The sequence below is a fragment of the Onychomys torridus genome, chromosome 4 (genome assembly GCF_903995425.1).
Source record: "Onychomys torridus chromosome 4, mOncTor1.1, whole genome shotgun sequence".
Taxonomy (NCBI): Eukaryota; Metazoa; Chordata; class Mammalia; order Rodentia; family Cricetidae; genus Onychomys; species Onychomys torridus.
Window position 1 is genome coordinate 122,816,655 of NC_050446.1, and position 21,471 is coordinate 122,838,125.

Here is a 21,471-nt window from a genome sequence, read left to right on the forward strand (position 1 = left end):
CACATGAGATACAAATAAAAATTCAAAGTCTTTAAAATAAAAAAAAATAACAGAAAGAGCTGGCAAGACGGCTCTGTTGGTCAAGTACTTGCCACACAGCACAAGGACCTGAGTTTCAGTCCACAAAGTCATGTAAAAAGCTAGGTGTGGTGGTGCACACTTGTAATCCTAACCCTAAGGAGGCAGAGAGGGGGAACCCTGGAGCTCACTGGCAGCCAGTCTAACTGAATGGGTGAACCCCATACCCCATTGAGAGACTCTGTCTCAAAAATAAGGTGGCCTGTATCTGGGAAACAACACCTTAGGTTCTCCTCTGGCTGTCGGATGTGTCCACATGCACACTACAGTTTGCCCACACACACCAACAAAATATAATACTAAAACAGCATGCAGACCCCAGCTGACAAGAATGAGAATCTCTTCAGATCATCCTTTAAACAATGCCCCACACTTTGCTCTAATAAGGTCTGAGAGCATCCAGGCACACGGTGTGCACTATGGGGCTCTGGGTCGATGTGCACCCCACCCTGCCCCCAGATGCTTTACAAGGCAGCATCAGGTATCTTAGCCACTTTCAGGCCTCACCTAGAACAATGAACTGGACCATCGTAAAATATAAACCACAAGATCCACAGACAGGAGAAACACGTCCCCTCAAGTACAAAGATTTACTGTGATTAACAAGTTACCATTGCTATTCATACATTTATAAAATGGAAATAAAAATGACATAGGTTTGGTGCCCAAAGTGGCACATCCAAACTAAAACCAGTACAAAAATAAACTTTTAAGCTACACTTTTAAAATAAACATCATCGAAACGGTAAGGGGAGAAGTCTGTCCTGCCATGTGCTGAAGTGCCATCACTGTCACAGCAAAGCAGCCCTGGCTGGGCAGTGTGAACAGTGCCCAGGGGAGCTGCCTATGTTCTTGCAAGAATGCAAGCAAACAAACAAAGATAAATATACAAGAGTTATATTCCTGAGCCACACAAGTTTAGGGCATCTAAACTGTAGTGAATTCTTGCTAAAGAGGAGGAGCCCCGTGGGGTCGAGGTTGATGAACTTTCCCTGGTGCCCAGACACTGGCACCAAAATGTGGCATGGTGCTCTGGAGAAAGCTAAGCCCACTTGCAAAGGCAGTGGCTACCAAAGACGGGGGCTGTGAGTCCCGCATGGCCCACCACAGTGGCCCTAAGTCTCCTGCTCAGATGAGCATGGGCATGGGCAGAGGAAAGGAAGAAGCTGCTTGGTTTAGGGGCCCTGTACCTGATAGACCAGACCTTTGGTGATCTTGGCAGAAAGGCCCAGCATTTCCTTTTGTACTTACTGCACACAGCAGCAGTGGACCTCAGCAGACAACCACCAGGGCGCAGCAGGCAAACACAGGCACCCAGAAAGCCCTGTCTACACAGGCCTTCAGCGCTTCACTCTCCTCATCACAGAGCAGGAACAGGACTGTGCCTGCTGGAGTAGTGTGCTGGCTTCTGAGAGTGAGCACTGAGCCCAGAGCACAGCCAAGCCAACTCTTGCTTGGCCTAGGTGCAGTGCAGTGGAACACCAGCCATGCTCAGACTCCTCTGGGGTCCCAGTAAGGATGGTAAATGCTGAGGGGAGCAGGAAGAGGGAGCTAATGCGCAGGATGCAGCCCACACCAGATCGACTGCCTGTTCCTCCTGAGCTGGTGCCAGAAACCACACAGAGGAAGGCTGCCAAGCCATCCCTGCAGCCACTTGCTGAGCTCCAATCACTGGTCCTGGACCTTGGCCCTTTTGGCTTTCAGTGACAGGTGCTGAAAGAGAAGAGACATCAATGGGGTGGTGAGACTGAGAGAGCAGACTCCAGCAGGCTCCAGTCAAATCCTCGACCTGGCCCACACCATCCCAAGGCATGCTGTGCCCCTTGGAAAGCTGTCTGCAGGAGAAAAGACCAGGTATATGTAACACAAGAAGCTTCCTTACATCACCATGGGCATCAGTTGATAGGACTGAGGGGTAAAAACATACCTTACGGTAAAGCCAAATTACTATAAAATTCTCAAATATGTATTTGAGGCAGAATGTATGAACATAAGCTTCTAATCAGGGATCTCTCCTCACCAATGGAGGGGTACCTGACATCCTATCAATAACATAAGCCAACAAGCACAAACCCCTCAGCTGAGCCAAGCTAGCACCCAGAAGCTCTTCCCAAGAGAATGCTGCCCTCCTAACTGCTAGTGCCCCAACCCCATGTCCTAGCAAATCCAACATGACCTCACAACAGCCCAGAGAACTGCCATCCCTGAAAAAAAGCAGCACACCACCACCAACAAAACAAGCTGACAGAGCAGCAGGCTCCAGGCCTCAGAAAATGGCCAGATGCCAGGCTTTCTACACACTTGTGCCTGAGAGAGGAGAGCATGGATCCTCCAACAGTGAGGCCAGACACTCTTCCTAGATCACAGGGGTCTCTCTGAGGCAAATCTCTGTGGGTGTGCTTGTGGGGTTTGCTGCTTCTCTGAATTCTTTCCTCTCTGTTCTTCACCAGCCATGACTAATGCTGGACCATGTGGCCTTATCCAGGGGTAGCCAATGACGCCACCTGCCTGTAAGCCATTTCTAATGTGCTTTACTGGAAAGATCGCCAAGTATAAACAGAGTCGACTTTGAGCCATTTCAGGCCTCTGCAGAGAGAAAGCAACTCTGAAAAACAAGTGAGGGAAAGTCACCGAAGGCGCCAGGAAGAGCATGCTGACAGCCTGTGAGCTGTACATGTGCACCGTGTCCAAGGCAGCAGCCCTGCCCTGCATGGGCAGCCCTGGGGAACCTGGAGTGTCCCTGAAGAAATGGCTCCAACTTTGGACCTCAATCAGAAGAGACACCAAGCTGCCATGAAGGAGCTTTGGGGAGCCCTGTCATACAGCGAGGATGTCCTGGGTAGTTTCTAAAGGCCTAGCTCTCCCCAACACTCTCATCATGTTGCAGGTGATGGGCTGAAAGGCAGAAATTCTGAGAGAAGAACTGTCGTTTTTTTTCAACCTGCTTGAAGCAACGTGCCCCTTAACTTTGTGGGTCTGACATAAAGAAACTAACTTTGAGCTGAGAAGGAAAACTAACTCAGCTTGTCGGCCAATTCTTCTCTCCAGGAGCCTCACAGGCAGGGCAGGGCAGGGCTGCCTCCCTAAGTGCAGCACCCTGCTACTATAACAGGCCCTCTGCAGCACACCCACTCTCCACTCACAGCCGGCCTTTCTAACCATTTCTTTGGCCTCCTGAAGGCTGCTGTTTCCAGATGAGATTTAGATGGAAGAGACTTTCTTCCACTCCAGGTAACTTCTGTTCAACCCAACAGAGCCGAGACACACTGTGCACTCAGCAGTCCTTCATTTTAGAAGGATGCATGGACTTGGGGGGCAATAAACGGGCCATTTTTGCAAAAATGAAGAAACCATAAATCTGCTTTCCAAAGTGGAAGTGGCCTGCTATGGTGGCAGGGGCATGTAGTTGACTGCACAGAGGGTTTCAACCACCTTAGGCCTTTTCTTATGGAGTTGCAGGATGTGCTTTTAACTGTACTTCTCTATGAAGGCAATGAAAGTGGTTTCACGAGGAGGTTCTAGGGATGGTCTTACCTGTGTAGTGCATGTGCATGTGCATGTGTGTGTTGGGGGGTGGGGGATTTAGGAATGATCTAGGGTACTGAGATGGAGCACACAGACAACACTATGAAGAGGCTGCTGTTTGCCCGGGGCTAGGTTCCAGCCAATCCTACCGTTCCTTGTTGATAAAAGTGCGGAGCCAGCTCCAGCAGCCAAGCCGATTCTATGGCAGTCACGTCTCGCATGTAATACTTGGAGGTCTGGATAACTTCGTTGTAGATAACCCTGAAACAAAGAACAAACAGAAACACACGCTGACAAGTCGTCTCTGCTCTCACCATAGCAGGTGTACACTGTCTGTGTATGGCTCTACACACAGGCCCTGTGGCAGCTCACTCAGCCTCCTGACCCAAGTGATCAGTCATTGTGTTTCACAGATGCAAGTCTACATCATACATGATTTCCAGGCTCTCCAGTTATCCACAAAGGACCCCTCCAGACTGTGGCCTGCATTTGCAAAGCTCTAAATAGAACTTAAAAACTTAATTAGAAAGTACAGAAATGGACTCAGTCTTGCTATAAGACACACAAAAGAGCCTTCTAGAGTGACACAAGTATTTTAAACGTAACTCTGCATGCAAGTTACACCTCTATCAAAACCCACCTTTTACTGTCACAAAGTATGTCTTAAGAGGAAAAAGACTTATCTAGGGTCGAGGAAACACAGCCAAAGAGCAAGGAACACATTCTCTAAGCCCTGGACTTTCAGGAGTTCACCGAGTAAACCCAAGTTTCTGAACTATGAAAAGAATTAACTCAGGGCATCCTTAACAACTCCTCACCTATAAATACAAAAGCCACATGGAGTTTGTCTCTCAAACACCAATAAATGAATCTCAGCTGACGGGAAGAAGAGAAAAGGCTAAGAATGTAACAGTTGCTTACTGTCCTCAAAGCTTGGACGTCCATCCCCAACACAGGAAGAGAGGAAAGAAGGAGGGAAAGCGGAAGAAGAGAGGGGAGAGCAGGGAGAGGGGAGAAGATGGGAGGGCAGGAGGGCAAAGGGGAGATGAACGGAGAGGAAAAGGGGCACGCATCCAAGTCTGGGTTCCCTCTTGGACACCTGTATACTCAGGGTAGCAGGGAAACAGCTATAAATCCAGCACTAGAGTCACACTCCACCCAGGAAGCTTCTAGAGCTACACTGGTTACAGCATGGTCTAATTCTTGGTGAATTTAAATGCTCATCAGAAACACCAGCAGTCCTCGTTTAAACAGTGGGCCCTGGCCCAGGTTCTGATTCAGGAGGGCTGGGCGGGGCCAAGAACCTGCAATTCCAATATGGTGCCAGGTGATGCTGCTGCCAGGACAGTAGGGTATGAATCACTGTCACTTTCCAACTTCTCGACACGTGCCCCAGTCTGCCCCAGAGTATATCGGTAAAAGGCCAAGTGTTAGTGTCTTTAAAATTTCTAATCCTATCAATCCATACTTTTGTAGAATACAGTATAAATAAACTAGAAATAGGAAATAAGTACAAAATACAAGCCCAACTTTGCACTGAGCTGGGAAGATACAGCGTGACTTGTGAGAACACCTTTAAAAACTCTGCCATCTCTCAGTGCTGCACCTGCCTCTCTGCCTTCCCAGCCAGTGCTGCGGGCTGGAACCTCCCTTTGGTCACCCTTGGCCATCTTACTCCTCATCCCCACAGACACGTGCTTCCTCACACTGCCACAGCTTTGCCACCCTGTTTCCTAGATGTAACTGTCCTTTGAGTCCTTCCCCTGCCTAAAAATGACAGTCACCAGGTCCAGAGCAAGGTCAGCTTCTCCACGAAGCCAGCCTAACTGTCCGGGACCTTCAGTACCAACACCAGCACTGCACACAGCCCTTTAGAAAAGCCGCCTCCTACAGGAAGTCCATCTGTTTGCCTGTTAAAGAGTCTGGCTGGGGTCAAGTCCTCTCTGCACACTATGCCTCGGACAGTAAGCCTTTAGTCAGTGGGTCAAAGTGAGCGCCTGTTGGGAGGATGAGAGAGGAGACAGACTGCAGTTTGCTTAAGGAGGTTTTTTTGGTTTTTTTTTTTTTTTTTTTAAAGAATATTTTACTGAGTACAGTGCAAGGGAGCTGGGTAGTAACTGGATTACTGTCTACCTTTAGGGGATTCCTGATAGAGCAGAATCCTGGCAACCCAGCACACCAAAGTCAACACACCTATATTGCAAGCCGAGGCCAAGCCTGGGGACCCAGAGATGAGCAAGACCATGCAGGGCCAAGCTCAGTAGTGGGAGGGGCTTACCAGCGGGGTGGCTTCTCTGCATAGAGGACTGAGGCAGGGTGGATGTGCAGCTCGTGATCATCACGGATAGTCCTATGAGACACAAGAATTCTGTGTGAAGCACACTGCATGCACTTACTATAAGACTTAACATATTTAAGTACTTTTCCACAAATGTGTTAATATTAACCCCCCAGCTGCATGTAGATTGGATTTCACATGGACAAGACACTACTCTCTAAGCACACCTCCACCATCACTATCACCCTAGGAACCATGAATAAATCAGGCAAGAAAAGGAAGAGGGCTGGGCATGGTGAGGCACAGCTGTAATCCCAGCTATCTGGGATACCGAGTAGGAAGGATGTGGGTTAGGGGCAACTTGCACAACTTAGCAAGACCCTTCTCTTTCTAAAATAAAAAGGTGTGAGGTTAGCTCAGCAGCATAGTGCTTGTCTATCATGCACAAGGCCCTGGACTTAATCCCAGTATGGAGGGAAGGGGGCGTGGTGCAACCGTGGACACTGAGAACAAATCACAGGAAGAGAACGTTCTATCCACATTTATGTCTGTGTCTATCTCCCACAGATTCCCTTCCCAACAGAAACTGGGCTTCCACAGCCTTCCTTCTGCAGTTCAACACTGATGACGGGCTATGGCAGGAGGCACAGTAACCAGCGAAGAAACAATTGAAGGCTCCAAAGACACAAAATGCAGCCCCAGGTGCCAGTCCATGTCTTCCAGAACTGGAGGACACAATGAACAGCCCACTGGGGAAAGTGGCTTCTCTAGAGCACACCACTGTTAATGCTTCCTGTCATACTGAAATGCAGGAATGTCACTGTAATCCTAAACATGTGTTACTGTGTACAGATGCACTGGGTATTAGGACTCTTCCTGAGAGCAAAGAAAATCTGCTGAAAGCTGGAGAGCCAACCTCAATTTTGGAAGGGGTCAGTTAAAAGCTGCTTGATTTTTTTTTTATCCCTGCACAGCTTTCTGCTCTTCTTCACCAAGAAGCTTCAGAGTCCCGTTACCTGTATGCTCCAGAGGAATGAAACCGTGCTGCATTTGCAAAGAATCCTGACACGATGCACCTTAGGACAGGGTCTGGATCACCTACACAAGGCAGCAACAGAAGGCTGGTGAGAGTCAGTACCCTACCCCCGTGTTCTACATGCTGAGGCCTGGGCTATGATGCACAGAATCCAGGCCCAGTCCCTCCCCGATGCTCTGGCCACCTGAAACCATCTCTGAGCACACTCAGCCCTGCGCTCCCAGGTCTGACAGCTGCCTAGCAGCTGCTAAGAACAATGGAGAACTGCTCCCATAACTAGGACCTCTCCAACCAACCACAGGCCACAAAGGATTGGACCTGAGACAGCTGCTCCACAGACTGGCCAGTGAGCTCGGAGCACTGTGGAAAATGCTTTTTTCCCTAAGACACAACTGTGAAAGCACACTGCCTCATCTCTGGCTGTCAGCAAGTTTGCAATTCTCCACCACTTCCACACATTCTGTTCCTTTTTAACTGACATTTCTATTGCTACGGCAAACACATCTTTCATGAATAAAGCATCTCCATTCACTAGCTTATAGCCATGAGACAAATTCTAAATTGCCATGCAGGGTATAATCATGTTTTAATGGCTGAAGATATCCCCTACATTTCATCAGTTCTAAGCCATTTTAACTCGATCAAGTCAAGACATAATTACAGCAGCAGCCATTCTTTTCTTAGTGATACATAAAATAACGATGGATACACATCTTAGCTCTGATAAAGAACAGTACATGGGCAAACAGGTCCCTACAGGTGGTAGCCTTACAGGGCTCTCCAAATCACTTAACTGAATTCTTTACAGCAGGTTTTGGCAAGGGGAAGGGGCTATGCTACATCCTTTTATTTTTTATAAGTTAAATTACTACTTGTGTGTTTTTATTTCTTCTTGGTGAATTTTATATTCTAATCCTTTGTTTAACCTACCAAACAGGCTCAATAAAGTAATTCCATAATAAACATAGCTTTTAACTGCATAACTGCTAGAATACATTTCACTAACCTCCTAGATGAGCTGTAATTTACATACAATTGCTTGTTCTGTCTATCTGCTGTGACTGTTCCCAGAGATGCTAAGCCTCAAGCCTGCACTCTGCCCACCACCCATCCAGATGCAGCCCCTCTCTCCAGCTGGCCAGAATCCTCATTTAGAGCATGCTTTGTTCTTGGGGCTTATTTCAAAAAGGGTACCAATTTGTTGCAACCCTCAAAACTCAGCTTCATAAAATCATTCCTCAGCACTCCATTCCTTATTAGGAAGAATTTTAATTTAACATACCCCTCCCCCTGGGCAGCAGGTGATAATGACAGGTGAAGACACAGATGCAGAGGTGAGGCTGTCATTTATCTGCCAGGCGACAGGACCCCAGTGGGCAGATGCTCTCCTGCTTGTAAGTGTCCTGTTTCAGCCCACAACATCAACATGGAACCCTGGGCAAGCTCTGGTGGATTTCTCCTTCCCTACATTTATTTCTGCTACTTGCCACTGTCACCCACAGTTACTAGAGTGCCTACACTGTCACTTCTATAAAGCCCTGTGGCCTAACACTACAGTCTGTCTGTCTCCATGATACCTCTCTCCACTACACTGGGCTCTCAGTGAACCAAGTTGCCATCACTCACTATTAGTGTAAAAGCAAACAGAACTTCCTGGGTCCTGACTCTAACAAGTTTCCTTTAGCCTAGGGGCCTCTTTATTTTCCTTCCAAACGTGAGATAAAAGCAGCACACGTCTTCCAGAGTACTGAGAACATGATGTGCATCCACACACAACATACTCAGAACGCTGCCCGCCCGGCAGTCACTGTCAGGAAGTGTCACAGGTGCTTGTGGCACAGCAGGAAGACTGCTGAGTGAACCCAGTGCGTCACTTCCTACAAGATGGGTCCTGGCTCTTTGGCTCTTCGGGCTACAAGCTACGGCATCCTGAGGGTCATGTGATTCCTCCCAGGACCTCCCGGTTCCCATCACACAGTGGGAGACAAAGAGAATGCAGAGACCCGACGTGGTGTAACCTACTGTAGACTTCATAATGGGCACCTCAGTCACTGCTACAAGCCAGGACGTCTGGTACAGCCATGTTCTGCCTCACCCTTGGTGAATGCCTACGCTAAACACGTGGTGTCTACTTCAATAACACTTGCATCTGAGAAGAAAATGCGATTTTCATGTAATACCTATAAATTTCATCCATTTAAAAGTAACATTTTTGGCCTGTCAAGATGGTTCAGCAGGTAAAAGCCCTTAAAGACAATATCTGAGTTCAGTACATGGTAGAAGAAAAGATCCAACTCTCTGTGCCCACCCAAAACACAAACACACACACACACACACACACACACACACACACACACACACACACACACACGAACACAATCCTAGCACTTTTGGAGGTAGGAGGATCAGAAGTTCAAGGTCATCCTCAGCTATAGTTAAGTCTGAGGTCAGCATGTGCTACATGAGACACTATCTCAAAAAAATGTAAATTTTTGCAACAATCATCATTATATTAATTATATGTGCAATGATGTGGAAGTTAACAATCCTTAAGCGTTTTCATAAGCTGTGGAAGTCTGGGGGAGGGGTAACAGCCCAGGGAAATAAGATGGATCTATCCACAGACACCAGTCTAACATTCACTACTGAAAGGGTGTAGGCAGCTCAGAATGTGAAGCTGGCTGCAGGTACACGGCCTCCTATCAGCCCAGCATACGGACTTGAAGAATGCAACTGAGCGGAGCAGAAAGGGAAGCCACGGGCAGGGGGGCAAGCCACACTCACCTTCGCTGGACATCCTGGGCACCTGGAACTTGACGAGGAGCTTTTTCAGCTGTTCTCTCACGGTGGCCGCTCTGACAAGACCCTTGTAATTCAGGAAATGCTCCTGACACCACTGGGAGCTCTTGTTGTGCTGCAGAAGGGCCACCATTGTCAGCGGGCTACTTTCTCTCCCCCACTTGTCCTCTGATGAGACCTGCCCAACTCTACCTCTAAAGCAACCTGCCTGCTGCCCCACAGCCCCACTCTTCACACCAGCAGGCTCAGGAGAACTGAAGGACAAGCAGGGGTCCATCTAAATACACCACAGGAGTCAGCCCCACCTCCCCATGGCCCTCAGAAAGTCTCTTAACTTTCCCCTCCGGTGGACTTATCTCTTTATTAACTATAGGGAGCAACACAACCCATGCAGAAATCATTTTCAAATCCTATCTGCCCTCAAAGTGGGACTTTTTCTACCAATAGTGCCTAATTTTCTATATTCTTGAGTCCAATCATTACATCATGTGTTAAGTTTTTGCTAAGGAAACGTACCTCTAAAATTACATTTTAAGGGAGGAAAGTTTTTCAAATAAACTTTTAACATAATAACATTTTTAAGTGTAATTCACACAGGATTTCTCCAGAAGGCAACCAGAGAATATCCACTATAGATCTATGGATGCATCCTTCTGTAGTCAAATTTCATCTTGTGATGGCACACTGTACCTTCATCTTCAATTTTAACTAACTTAATCTGCATCTCATTTATTGAGTAATCATCCTCAAATCTCTGGTAAAACAAAACTTTGGTATTTCTCTTTTTAAAATATGTTAAATTAGTGAAAATATGAACTATTATTCCCTTTCTTTTATATTACTTTTTAAAGTTTTGTATCACTGTTTAGCTTTTAAGTGAGAATTTTAAGTTCTACTAATTGCTTTCAGTCCCATGGAGTACTCAGAAAGGAAATTAGCACTGCCCGTGGCCAACTAAGAGGAGGATATGTGGATACATGCAAGCCTCATTGAACACGTTCTTGTGGAAGCTGGGATGCCTTTCAAGACTCAACCCACACAGTTGTGGTTCTCAGTCCAGTCTGGAAGAACTCCCATTCAAATGTTGCCCTGCTTCCCTTGTCCAGTGCATGTGGGACACAGAGGTCAAGCTGTCAGCCAGCCTCAAATGTAGCACACAGCCAGCCAAAGAAAAGCAACATCCCTTAGCCTTTCCAGCAGTACTGGTCTCTTCAGTGGGAGGCTAGCAGTCTACTTTGATACTTACTTTGATAAATGCTTCATACACATTGAGCATGGTGAGATGATCACCCTCCTCCACAGCAAATTTCCGGTGCACTCGAGTCTGTAAAAGATGAAGTTCAATTTAGAAGTTGACTTCCATGAGCCTCTTGTACTGAGGAACATGGTATACTCGAGAAAGGCTGACAGCTTGACATTCCCATGTCCGACAACCATACATCACTCACTACCTCCTCTTAGGCACTCTTTAGACCCCATCCTTGAATTCTTCTTTCTGTGGCAAAGATCCTGAATAATGCCACTTGTTCCCTGGGGCTGAAGGGCTTCAGATAAAATATATATAGCAAAGACACAAATCATTTACTTCAGAACTTTGTCCCTGAACCAAATGCCACATAATCAAACTGCCTCCTTCCTTCCCCACAACAGACTTTTATCAAGTACCTCTGTTCTAAGCAAACTGATGCAATAATGAACAAATGGTGGAAGAAAGACATTAAATACATAAAAAAGCAGAACTCACAATGTCCTAGAGGTAAGAAGCATGGCGGAGGCAGGGAAGGGCTGCCAGAGGAGACACTGCCATGTTGGACAAAGGGTTTTACACTTTCACTCTCAGCCACCTGCATGAGGTGGGGTCTTGAAAGGTTAACTAAACAGACAACAGACAAAACCACCCGGGTGTGGGTGGCAGAATCTACCTCCACAGTGTATAGGAAGATATATAACGATGCTTGTGAAATCTTCCCACAATATACAGCATACTCGCTCAACTACAATCGGGAATCTTTTATGTAACTGTCTTCAGCAGTTTCTAGGTGAGTTTTGACAAAAATGTACAAGAGAGCAGTGTGAAGAGCTTGGGAGAAGCTGGACTTACTGCCTGAGATTTCTGGTTTGAGGGGAACACAAAGACATTCTGGATCTGCATCATGGCAGCGATGCTCAGAACCTCCTGAGAACAGCCGAAGTTCCCTAGAACATAAAAGGCGTGTTTGCAAACATTGTGGCGATGCTCAGGACCTCCTGAGAACAGCCAAAGTTCCCTAAAACATGAAAGGTGTGTCTGCAAACAGACAGTGTAGCAACAAGGAGCGAAGGGCATTTCCCAATGCCGTCCTTGTACTGTGTTGTAAAATGTAAAATAAGATCCTATTTTATAGTTCTTTTTTCAAGTCCCTAGCATGTAAGTACTTACCATGCCATGAATGGTCCCATATGTCCCAACTGAGGATTATTCCCTGCAGCGCTAAGGCTGAGGGCTCTTGATGCCAGCCAGGGCGAGGCTACGTTGGCCTGTCACCAAGGGCAGGACAGTGGCATGCCTGCTCCCTGCCCTCTATGTGGACAGCTCAAGGTAAAAGCACAGAGGAAAAGGGGGAGATGTGTAGGCTGTGCCCCTCCCACTCCTGGCCCGTCTGTGGGGTGGCTGGCCTCTCCCAAGTACTCCTCTGCTCTGGACACAAGCCTGCAGCACAGGCAACCAGGGCAGCATCCTGAGCTGCTGCTGCCTCCTGAGAACAGATTCTGCAGAGTTCATCAACCAGGATACTAGACAAAGTACTCCTGCCTGGCTCCCCACTGCTTCCTGCCTGAAGCATAACAGATTCTGCTCTTGCTGCATTTAGAATCCGTTTCTCAGGGAAGGGGGCCTCTTAGAGCTAACTTTCACCGTGCTACCTTCAAAACATGCCTCCATAAACTGCCACTTGTTATAACAGACAAAGGCATAAAATATTAACAGCACCATTCCCAGGGAGGGGGGACAGTTCCTATACCACCAAGATGTTTATAACTAGAAAAACAGACCTTGCCCTAATTCACATCCTCACAAAAATCGACAGAAAAACTGGAACTAACTCTGCATGCTGCTTCAGAATATAAAGTCACACAGCCACTGTGGCACACAGTGTGATGATTTCTCAGACAGTTGAAGTTAGCACAGACATTCTGGAAAATACAGGGATGTTCCTCAGAAACCTAAAACAGAATGGCCACATGATAACAGCAACCCTGCTACTGCACATGCTCCAAAGAACTGAAGTTGGTGTGTGGAAGGAAAACCACACTCTGGTGTCCACTGCAGAGAACAAAAATGTACAAGTAGAGGAGGAATGGGGAAAGACAACATGATACATACAATGGGATACTTCTTACACTCTTTAAGAATAAGTAAACTCTGTCATTCAAGACAATGTGGATGGCAGTGGAACACATCAGGCCCAATGAAGTATGTCAGGCCCAGGGCACAAATGCACACTTCAGTTATACATGGGAACAGAGTGGAAAGCAGCTGCTAGATGCTGGGGGGAGGAGGAGCAGTGATCAAGACTGGAGATGTTGCTTAAGGGATGCAGTTTCAGGCTGGAGGAGTGAGTTGTAGTGATCACCATGTTGTGATGTTCAGTTCAAATTGCTAAGGGGAAGTGCAAAATGTAATGAGAGGCTAATTACCTGGACAGAGGCTTTCCAGTACAGGCATCAAATATTCCACTGTCTTATAAACACACGTTCCATCTTTAGTCAAAACTAAATACTTTATTGATATTGTCACTTTTTAAACCATAACTGGCCCCTCTTCCTTTGATGTACAGAATTCAGGGAAACAAGTTCTTTGGAACCCAAAATAAAGTCAAAAGGAGCTGTCAGGCTCCACCCACCTGATTCCAACAGCATCTTGGCAAACATGGGGTTCAGAGGGAACTCTGCGATTCTCATGCCGAGCGGCTCAGTTAGGCGGCAATCTTTGTCCAGGCCTGTCAGAACGGAAGAATCAGAAGGATGTACCGCTGTGCCGGAACAGTAGCTGTGAGAATAAAAGGTGACCCATTGCTACTAAACCCAGCCTGACACTCAAAGAGAGGGGTCACACTGAGCGCAACGCTGCTTCTAACGAACTCTACTGAAGGACTTCATTACAGGCAGCAGCCTGCACTTCCTCCTGCTCCCTCTCTCTCCACCCCACAGGATGCTCCACAGAGACCTCTCTCAGTGGGAACGACAACTGGGAACACAAACATGGCCTCTGTCTGCTGACCACCATCTCCTCACTACTCTCCCCCAGTCCCCATGACATGGGCCCCACCCACCTTCTCACCTTCTGGATCTTACTGTCTAGCTAAGACCTGATATGCCACAAATCTAAGACCGTGCCTCAAAATCCTGCTCTGCTCACACCATGTGAGCAATGGCCAGGCTGGCACTCAGACTCTCGACTCTGGCCCTGACTCTCTCCACTTGAACTAGACAGGCTCCTCCATACTTCACCACCACCCCACCACCACCTTTCCCACAGACCTCCCTACCAATCCCCAGTATCAGGCCCAGGATTCCAAGATACAGATGACCATTTCACCCATCAAAATAACTGCTCTGAAAGCTTGCAATGAGCCAGAAAAGTTATGTCCTTTCTGTTCCAACACAATTGTCTTTTTTTTTTTTTTTTCTTTTGAAACTGGGGCTTCCCCAACACTCTACTGAGTGTTTATACTGGTGAGGACAGTCTGCCCACTGTTCTACTTTCAGAACAACCCTTGCAGAGGATAAATGAAAAAAACCAGGATTCCCTGCTCCTCAGTACACACAGCCCCTGTCATACACTGAGAGCTGGGGACACAAACCTGACAAGACATACGCTCTGAGCAAATGTCTGTGGCCCAAGCAGAAGACCTTTGGTCAGTGGAGAGCTTTTAAAGTCACAACTGACTATTCCTTCACAGAAAAAAAAGTAAATACAATAAATGAAAATGGACACACACACACTAACCAGAACAGATCACAGACTTAAGTATGAGGGTTAAAACTCCACAAACACTTGTAAGTAAACACGGGTGTCAGCAGTGGCGTCTCTCTTGGGTTGTCTGGCTGGTGCTTGGAACACTAGCTGATGCACTCAAGGTCTCAAACACACCAAACACGTGTCCTACAACTGAGCAAGGACCCCAGCCTCACAGCAGTGTGTCCTTGACACAAGGACACAGCCACAAGTGACAAAGAAAAGCTGAGGAAAGCAGGTAATAAGTCAAACTGTAAATTACAGAAGACACCTCCACGAAAATGGGGCAAGCACTTACAATGACATGGGGATCTATAATCAGAACATGTGAAGAACTCCAACTCAGCACTAAAGACAGCACAAACACACGCCAGCAAGCAAGCTGAACTGACAAACTGCTGAGCACTCTACAGTGAATTTCCGTGTCTATGGATTCCATGCCCTTAGATTAAACCAATTTCCATTGGAAGTATTTAAGAAAACAACCTCTGAACAATCACACCCAGACTCTTCTACTGCCATGGTTCTCGGAACAATACCGTAGAACAAACACTGACAGGGTATGCACACGGTGGTAGGTATAAGCCACCTAGAGACAGCTGAAAGCACATGGGAAGATGTGTGAGTTATATCCAAACACTACATCGTTTTACACGAGACTTGAGTTTCTCTAGATTTCAAGTATCTGAAGTAAGTCCTGGAAGGAAATCCCCATGGATACAGAAGGACTAGAGACACTAGTCTTGCAAACTGACTTGCTCACAAGCAGGAAGGTTCTCAATATCCTAAGTCATCAGAGACGTGCAAATGAAAATTACCAGAAACCACTTCATATCCACTAGGTCAGCTGTGATTCAAAAAGACAGACAATAACAAGTGTTGGCAACAGTGTAGAGAAAGTGGTGGGGGGTGTCCATCAAAGACTCACAGGCTGATGTTCATGGCAGCCTTATTTATACTGACCAAGAAGAAACAACTCACAACACCTACTAGCTAAAGAATAGAAAAAAACATTATATGGTATGTCCATACAATGGAATATTATTTAGCAGTAAAAATAAATGCTATACTGATTCTTGCTACAAGTGATACTTGGATAACCCTGGAAAGAGCTAAGTGAAAGAATCCAGTCACCAAAGACAAGCTAAGATTCCATTCGAAGCAATGTTTAAACAAGGCAAATCCATAGAGAGCAGGTTAGAGGCTGCCTGGAGCCGAGGAGGACAGGAATGGAGAAAGCACTGAAAGACACATTTCTTTTCGGAATGATGAAAAGGTTCTACAGCTGGACTGGACTGAAGACAAGACAACACTGTGACACCAGAAGCTCTCGAACAGTAAGTTACAAATTAATGAACTGTACACTATATGATGTGTGCCTTAATAAAGCAGTTTTTAAAATACTGAAGACAAATCTCAGGGCAAAGGCCTGAACTAAAACTTCCTGACAAACTCAATCCCCCACTCACAGAACCTCCCAAGAGGACACCACTCACAGGGCACAGAGCACAGAAGAGAAAATGCTACCTCCCAAGCTCCCACCACTTTCTCTAACTTAAGGCACATACTGTGCTTTCAAATGAACCAACAGGACTTCCTCCACAAAACAGGACGCTCTTGCCCTAACAATACCACAGGCTGCTGTCTGCCCTATTCCCACAGGGAACTCAGGGCTGAAATGAAGGGGGTGTCAGGATGGGGCTGGGAAAGAAAAAGGGGCATGAGAATGAGAACTGGGGTCCATAGATATCTGACAGTCTCTGGGTGTCTCTTGAAGTGTGTCCTAGTGATAGCTGAAGGCACTCTAACCAGCCCATGGCAAACACGGCTCTGGCAGGCCTAGCCTTTCTCCCCCATTCCCTCTGCCTTACTAAAAACCATTAGATTACATTCCTGAAGCTAGCACCCAAGGTCTGTTCCTTTATTTGGACACTTCCTCCTTTTGAGGCTGACTACCAAAGTCCAGCAATCAAAGTACTAAAACCCAGCAATCAAAAGCCCCCTTTGGCTCACCTAATTAACATGCCCTATTAAAATGAAACACCTCATCCTAACACAGGGTTTCCCCTTGTACCTTTATAAACCTCCATTTACCTGTGGGCCACATCTGTCTCCTCTCCATCCAGAGGCCGTCCTTTGTCCTCTGGGACAAGTATCCCTTCCCCCTCTCCCTTCTTCCCTCATCCTCTAGCTCCTGTCTTTGTCTCTTATTTCCTGCCCCTGGGACAAATAAATCTCCTTTGCGCTGAGAACTTGGTCTTAGAGGTCCTGAGCCATCCTTTTGACAGCCATCCACAGTTTCTGCCACACTCTGTAAATTATTATATTGGCCATGAGGTACTTTTGTCTAATTTCTATTTCAACAGAGTAAATGTCACTAAAGAGATTATTCACAAGAGAGAGCCAATCCCACTCCTAAAGACTCTAAAAATTCTAATGTGAATCCAGCTACCTATGTTGTGAACTATTAGTTGAAGATATGTTGTATTTGGTTATGCTGGAAACATTTGTTTAAAGATGCAAAGATATGCTGCTTTCTTTTATGTTACATTTGTTTAACTCTGTGTTATTTTGCCTGTCTAAAACACCTGATTGGTCTAGTAAAAAGTTGAACAGCCAATAGCTAAGCAGGAGAAAGGATAGGTGGAGCTGGCAGGCAGAGAGAATAAATAGGAGAAGAAATATGGTAAGAAAGGATAAAAGAGCGAGCAAGAGGAGAAGGAGGAGGGGGATGTCAGGGGCCAGCCACCCAGCTACACAGCAAGCCATGGAGTAAGAAGCAAAAAATGGTGTACAGAAATAGAGAAAGGTAAACCCCAGAGGCAAAAGTAGATGGATAATTTAAGAAAAGCTGGCTAGAAACAAGCCAATCTAAGACGGGCATTCATAGAAAGAATAAGCCTCAGTGTGATTATTCGAGAGCTGGGTGGTGGGCCCCCAAAAGGGTAAAAAGAACCAATAACATACCTACTATCTTATAAGAGAACACATGAGAAATGGGCATACCTCCAAGAGCATAGAGTAATTCCAAGGCTTGAACCATCGACTGTGCTGGCGGGGGCTGTAAAACACACAAAAGTCCTCCAGGATTAGTTTCTTTGACAAGGAACTGAGAAAATGTGACCACTCTGGTTCACTCTCCCTCTATCTTGCCCTATCCGCCCAGTTTCCACGCTGATGGTACCTAAAACTTTGCCTCCCACCTCTGTAGCATCCTTGGCAATGATTTCTCCAGGACTTAACTGCTTTTCAAGTCCCCTCCCTCATCCCCACTCCATCAGTGGAGACAGCCCCCTATTCTAAACCACTCCTTCACTGCCCTAAGTTCCCCTCAGCCTTCTCCTGTACTGGGAGCTACAAATCCTACAACACAGGGAGAATACTAACTTCTACTGGCCAGGTCTCGCCAAAGACGAGCTAGTAACATGTTCAAATCGCTGAAAATACAGAGAACTTTAATACTGCAAAGTGCATCAAGGCTCACACTGTGCCCTTCAGTGGGTGCTCTGACACCTTTCCCTCTCTCTAAAATCTCACTGAGAACCTCTGCAGGCCAGGCATCAGTGGTCCCTTCTAGGGACTCAATTCCTAGTAAACCAGCTAACAAGATCAGTAGCTTTCCAGACTGCTCTGCCTCTCCTCTGAATGTGCAGAGTAACAAATGTGCTTTAAGCATCAGAGAAATTTAACTCCATTTCACAGATGAGGAAAGTACTGGTAAGAAAAGGTCATCTGAACAAGGCTCTGTAGCCCTCAACGGCAGGGTCAGAAGCTAAAGTGAGGCCTTTGTGTTGTTGTTTGCCAAAGAACAAAGTCAACCCTTTAAAAGATCTAGTGACCGACTAAATAGCCTTTACAGTGTGGGACCGACACCTGATTTGCTAAACACAGGAGAGCCAAGGAATCACTGGATGAAAGTCATGCAGCTTGTGAGCCAAGCTTCCCTCAGCTATTACTGCGTTCTTTAGAAAGGCAATGTACACACTAGCTCAGCCCATCTGGGGGTCTACTGTGAGAAAGTAACAGAACAGCAAGGCACCATGTTAGTGCATCCAGGTTCCTGTGGGCACACATGGTCTTGTTCTGTGTTCTCCTGTTCTCTCTTGCACTCACAGAAGCTCTAGGGTAATTAGTTTGGATCAGTACACAATACTCCACTAGTATCATACTCTATAAAGAAGTCAATTCTTCTATAAGTCGGCAGATGACAAATACTCTCAGAAATTACTAACAAACATTAACAGATAAGTAAGCATAAAAATTTATTTAAAATATAAAATGACCGATAATTTTTTTTTAAATCTACCATATGAGAAATAACAAAAAGAATGGATATAACATCATTGCCACTGACCCACCATTACATCTGTGCACCTAAGAGAGAATGACGGGTGTAATGGGAGCATCCAGACCAGGCTGCACAGGTTCCTGAGACCCCAGCAGAGCCAGGCAGCCATGTATCAGGAGTCCACAGAAGGCCAATGACTCCACTTCTATAACTTGCCTTAGGAAATCATCATAGATACCGTGAGCCATAGGGTCTCTCCCAAAGCCTTGAGTTCCCTCAGCCTTATTACTCTACAGGTAGGCCCATTCACACCCTCTGATCTGGTGACAGCTCACACAGGAGGAACGGGCTGGAGGCCCCTTCCTTTGTCTCTCTGAGGACTGGTCGAGCTGCCCTGTGACTACTCACTCACTCATTCTTCCCTAGAACAAAGGAAGGGAGCCACAGAGGAAGACAACTCTGGCTCTCCGGGCCACCAGTTTGCCCCACACCCTTCACAGGACCAAGTGGCATGTGGTGTTCTAGCTGAGTGGGGAAGGAAGAAGATGGCACACCTAACCAGTGTCTCCACACCGTAACCCCATGAGCTCCTGAGCCAGAAGCAGGACTTACAGACATGAAATGGAACCTGAGGACATTGTCGATCCCTAGGGCTTTCAGCTGCAGGATGACGGGGGCCAAATTGCTGCGCTGCATCTCAGGGACAGTGGACTGAGGTAACTGGTCAAAGGCATCCTCTAAGAACAGGATCAGAAAGGGATCAAATGGGACACTCACATGCACCATATGCCAGAGTCTTCCTTCTCTGCCTTGAGCTCTATGATTCTGGGACCAGGTGCACATTATGATACAAAGTTGTTTTTACATTCTACTTCAAAAATATATTGAAAAATATACTTGAATATATATACACACTTATATTTATATATGAAAATATACCCCAATAAAAAGCACATTACTTTACTTCAGAATGATACTTTTCAAATGTCTTTTCATCAGTGAAATACAAAGCAGCAAGTATCTGCATAATCACTATCAGGTCCAGTTACTGTTAACTCTGCTTAGGGTAGAGTACGTCAAGGAAGCAAGAACAGCACAAATAAGCAAAAAACAATGTAAAAATAAACCACCAAAACTGCCACCAGAATCTGACAAAGGACCTAATTACAAAGAGCAAAAATTGTACAAACACAGCTTTTAAATCAAGGATCCAAATGCAGCGTCACACCCCGATCCTGTGCTTGCATGTCCCACAGGAAGACAGAGAGGGGTGGAGGGGGAGGACAAGGAGTAAGGGGAAGACTTCATGAAACCAGACCAAAGGGTGGGGAGAAGGAAGGCATGAAATCATTCCTGTGTATATCAGAAAGCCCATGGATTATACACGCCAAATGCTCCTGCCTAAGTCAACACTATACAGATGCACACCCTTCCTAAACACCAGCATCGCCCACCCAGCCTCCATTTAAATCAGAGAGCTACAACTAACTAGAGAGGAAAATAAGCACACCATAGTCTCCTGGAGAAGCAATATCAACAGAACTTCAAAAGGGTTGTCTCTAAGAAAACAGACAGCCAATATTCCGGACTGTGAACATAAACTGCCAAAATGCATGGGTCTAGCTGGAAGGTTCTAGATGGCAGACAACAGAAGGAAAAGAAACTCTTTAGTTATAAGAATACAGGGCCCAGGCCCTGTGTTACCAGGACAACCACATTTCCCAAGTACATCGCTGACCAAGGCAGAAACAAGTCATTAGCTGAGAGGCTGGCCCTACTGAGAAGACACTGAGAGAAGCAGGTATTGATGCTCAGAGATGAAGATGTGATGGCACTCAGAAGCTACAAAGGCCCCGACCACAGGCAATGCCCCGGGGGAGTGTCAGAGGTAGGAAGGACCTGGATCAAGACCAGAAAACAGGCCCTACAAGGAGCAAATGCTCCTGCCATGAACCACTGGTCGCTCAGGAAGGAGAAGAGCAGAGACTGGGGAAAAGGCTCTGCAGGGCTCCTGTGAGCATCAGGAGGATCTGCTGGGCAAAGACAGACATGCCTCAAAGGTTTGAGTGGAGGAAGTGGGAAACAGAGGGCGTGTCTAAGAACAGAGTACAGCTGAGAATTTAGTAAAATGTAAGTGAGAACAGAGGAGCTGAGGAAAAGCTGGAAGATTCTGGAAAACAAGATGATCTGTACCATCTGAAAACTGAGCTAAGATCTGAAGTACTGTGGATATTGCTCTGTGTAAATAAAATTCTGATTGGCCATTGGCCAGGCAGGAAAGATAGGCGGGACAAGAGAGAAGAGAATTCTGGGAGGTGAAAGACTGGGGTGGAGATTCTACCAGCCGAGACCATGACAAGGAAGCTAAGGTAATGGTAAGCACGAGCCTCGTGGCAAAGTATAGATTAATAGAAATGAGTTAATTTAAGATAGAAGAAGTAGATAACAAGAAGCCTGCCACGGCCACACAG

The 21,471-nt window shown here is 46.4% G+C and overlaps 1 protein-coding gene across 3 annotated transcripts in view; it reads right to left on the reverse strand.

Annotated features, from left to right (window-relative positions):
- Positions 1 to 617: 617 nt before the first annotated feature.
- Dhx35 (DEAH-box helicase 35) overlaps positions 618 to 21,471 on the reverse strand; it is a 57,839-nt gene continuing 36,985 nt past the window's right edge. Inside the window, exons 13-22 of one of the 3 annotated variants that reach the window (XM_036185825.1) lie at positions 19,613 to 19,737; positions 17,719 to 17,773; positions 13,598 to 13,693; positions 11,818 to 11,912; positions 10,963 to 11,040; positions 9,702 to 9,831; positions 6,898 to 6,979; positions 5,882 to 5,953; positions 3,753 to 3,864; positions 618 to 1,577 (exon numbers count right to left, since the gene is read on the reverse strand). In XM_036185825.1, the coding sequence (XP_036041718.1) occupies positions 1,419 to 1,577; positions 3,753 to 3,864; positions 5,882 to 5,953; positions 6,898 to 6,979; positions 9,702 to 9,831; positions 10,963 to 11,040; positions 11,818 to 11,912; positions 13,598 to 13,693; positions 17,719 to 17,773; positions 19,613 to 19,737 (1,004 nt within the window). In that variant the 3' untranslated portion in view covers positions 618 to 1,418. Of the gene's footprint in view, positions 1,792 to 3,752; positions 3,865 to 5,881; positions 5,954 to 6,897; positions 6,980 to 9,701; positions 9,832 to 10,962; positions 11,041 to 11,817; positions 11,913 to 13,597; positions 13,694 to 17,718; positions 17,774 to 19,612; positions 19,738 to 21,471 lie in introns of all 3 variants that reach the window. The other 2 variants (XM_036185823.1, XM_036185824.1) reach the window with 2 other exon arrangements.